At 45.5% G+C, this 2,253-nt stretch overlaps 1 protein-coding gene across 1 annotated transcript in view; it reads right to left on the bottom strand.

The window, feature by feature from the left end:
• The window catches only part of gfer (growth factor, augmenter of liver regeneration (ERV1 homolog, S. cerevisiae)), a 77,959-nt gene extending 77,765 nt beyond the window's left edge, over nt 1-194 (bottom strand). Inside the window, exon 1 of the mRNA XM_048609413.1 lies at nt 9-194. Coding sequence (XP_048465370.1) covers nt 9-179 — 171 coding nt within the window. The 5' untranslated portion in view covers nt 180-194. The remainder of the gene's footprint in view (nt 1-8) is intronic.
• Between the last annotated feature and the right edge of the window lie 2,059 nt (nt 195-2,253).

The raw sequence follows: 2,253 nt of genomic DNA, 5'->3' as shown, positions 1-2,253 counted from the left end.
TCTCTCACCGCAGACACCACCTGCTTCTTCTGTTCGTGGATCCACGACTTGAAGTCCACACAGGCCCGGCACGGTTTCTTCACCTTCTCCCCGGCTCCCCCTCGGTCAGACCCGGCCTCGGCACCAGTTCCCGCGGGGAACGGGAACCCGCTCAACGGCCCCGAACTGGGCGCCGCCATGTTGGACCGCGCAGCTCTCTGGGAACGCTGCGCACTAACCAATCACAGTGCAAGTTCTGCCAACAGCAGCAACCAATCACAGTGCAGGATCCTCTTACCGCACTAGCCAATCGCAGTGCAGAATACTTCTACCGCACTAGCCAATCCCCAGTGCAGGATCCACCAACAGCAACAACCAATCACAGTGCTGGATCCTCCTACCATACTAACTAAGCACAGTGCAGGATCCAATTCTTATACTAACCAATCACAGTGCAGGATCCACCTATTGCACCAACCAATCAGTGTGCAGGATCCACCTATTGCACTAACCAAACACCATGCAGGGTAAATGCCTTGCACAAACCAATCACTGCACAGGATCCACTCTTTATCTTAACCAATCACTGCGCATGATCCATTTCTTATTGTAAACAATCACCATGCAGGACCTATTCCTTATCACAGCCAATCAACCCACAGGATCCACTCCTTGAACTAACCAATCATCATGCAAGATGAACTGCTCATTCTTTGCAATCACCGTGCCCCATCCATTATCCACATGAGCCAACCGTAAACTTGGTCCACACCCACATGCGGCTCTATCCTGTACCCCACCTGCCTAGCACCCTACCCCCACCACCCACTCACCTTGCACCTTATCACCCCACCAACCTGTCACAGGATGTACTCAGCATTGACTAGACCATGCCATATATATTTCCTGTCCCCAACTGCCCTTGAGAAATCGGTGATGAACTGCCTTCTGGAAAGCTGTAATCCATGTGTATTATTTACACACAGTGCCGTTAGGAAGGGAGTTCCAGGATATTGACCCAGCAACAGAGAAGAACCAGCAAAATAGTTCCAATTCAGGATGATCCGTGATCTGGAAGGGTACCTACATGTGGAGATAGTAAGAACTGCCGATGCTGGAGTCTGAGATAACACAGTGTGGAGCTGGAGCTGCCTGGCCTGCTGTGTTCCTCCAGCTCCACACTGTGTTACCTACACGTGGAAGTGATTCCATGTATCTGCTGTGTTTGTCCTTCCAGGTAGTAGATGTTGTAGGTTTGGAAGGTATTGTTGAAAGAAATTTGTGCAAAGCAAACTCCCACAAACAGCAATCTGATTATAACCTTGTAAATTTTTAGTGATGGTCAATGAGAGATAACTATTGACAAGAACACCCAGGTTAACTTATCTGTTCATTGAACTAGTGCTGTGGGATCTTTTGCATCTGCACAAGCAAACAAATAGTGCTGAGCATGCTGTCCGAAAGGCAGGACTTCTAACCACGCAGTAATCCCTCAGAACTGCACCAGAGTGTCAGCCTTGATTTTTGTCCTCAAGCCCTGGAGTGGGAATTGAAACTGACACCTTGCAATAAGGTGAGAGCACTACCAAACTGAACTGTGCTAACAGTACACGCATTAATGTTAAACCACCAATCTTGCCAGTAGCAGTCCTCAAGTAAGACCATAAACAGGAATAGGGAATAGGGAATAGGGAATAGGACCAGTGTTCAGGAAACAGGGAACACTCACCCTACAGTTTCATTTGGTTTCCAATCGGAATAAATGAGAAAAGGGACCAACACATTTGATGGTGCCAATGACCATTCAGATTGGATGCAAGCAGTTAAGCTACTAATTTTGGTGTGTTTTGTTCTCATTTTTAATCTTGGAAATTGGATGCAGTGCATAACAATTGGTGAAATATTTAAATGAGCATTTTACTAGTCCAAGGGCATTTCTTTTCATCCAGCAAACCTTGAAGTAACGAATTACGCTGTGGGACAGAAGCAGCTAAAACAGAAAAGAATAAATTACAAAAGCTGCAAATGTAAATCAAAAAGAGAAAATGCAGGAAACATGTGAAGGTCTGTCAGCCTTTAAGGAAAAAACAGCAACATTTTGGGCTTGTCACCTTCTTCAGAACTGAACAATAAGAAATTGATATTGTAAGGATAAGAAAATGGGGACAGGATGGAAAAGACACAATTAAAACATATATCCCTCAGGTCGGTTTACTATTGGTGATAAAACAGGCACAGAAATATTCACACAAACAAAGTGAGTTAACAGATTTT

This window comes from Rhincodon typus, chromosome 21 (assembly GCF_021869965.1).
Source record: "Rhincodon typus isolate 14 chromosome 21, sRhiTyp1.1, whole genome shotgun sequence".
In the NCBI taxonomy this organism is placed as follows: domain Eukaryota; kingdom Metazoa; phylum Chordata; class Chondrichthyes; order Orectolobiformes; family Rhincodontidae; genus Rhincodon; species Rhincodon typus.
Note: the sequence above shows the minus strand (reverse complement) of the source record. Positions and strands in the feature narration are given on the sequence as shown.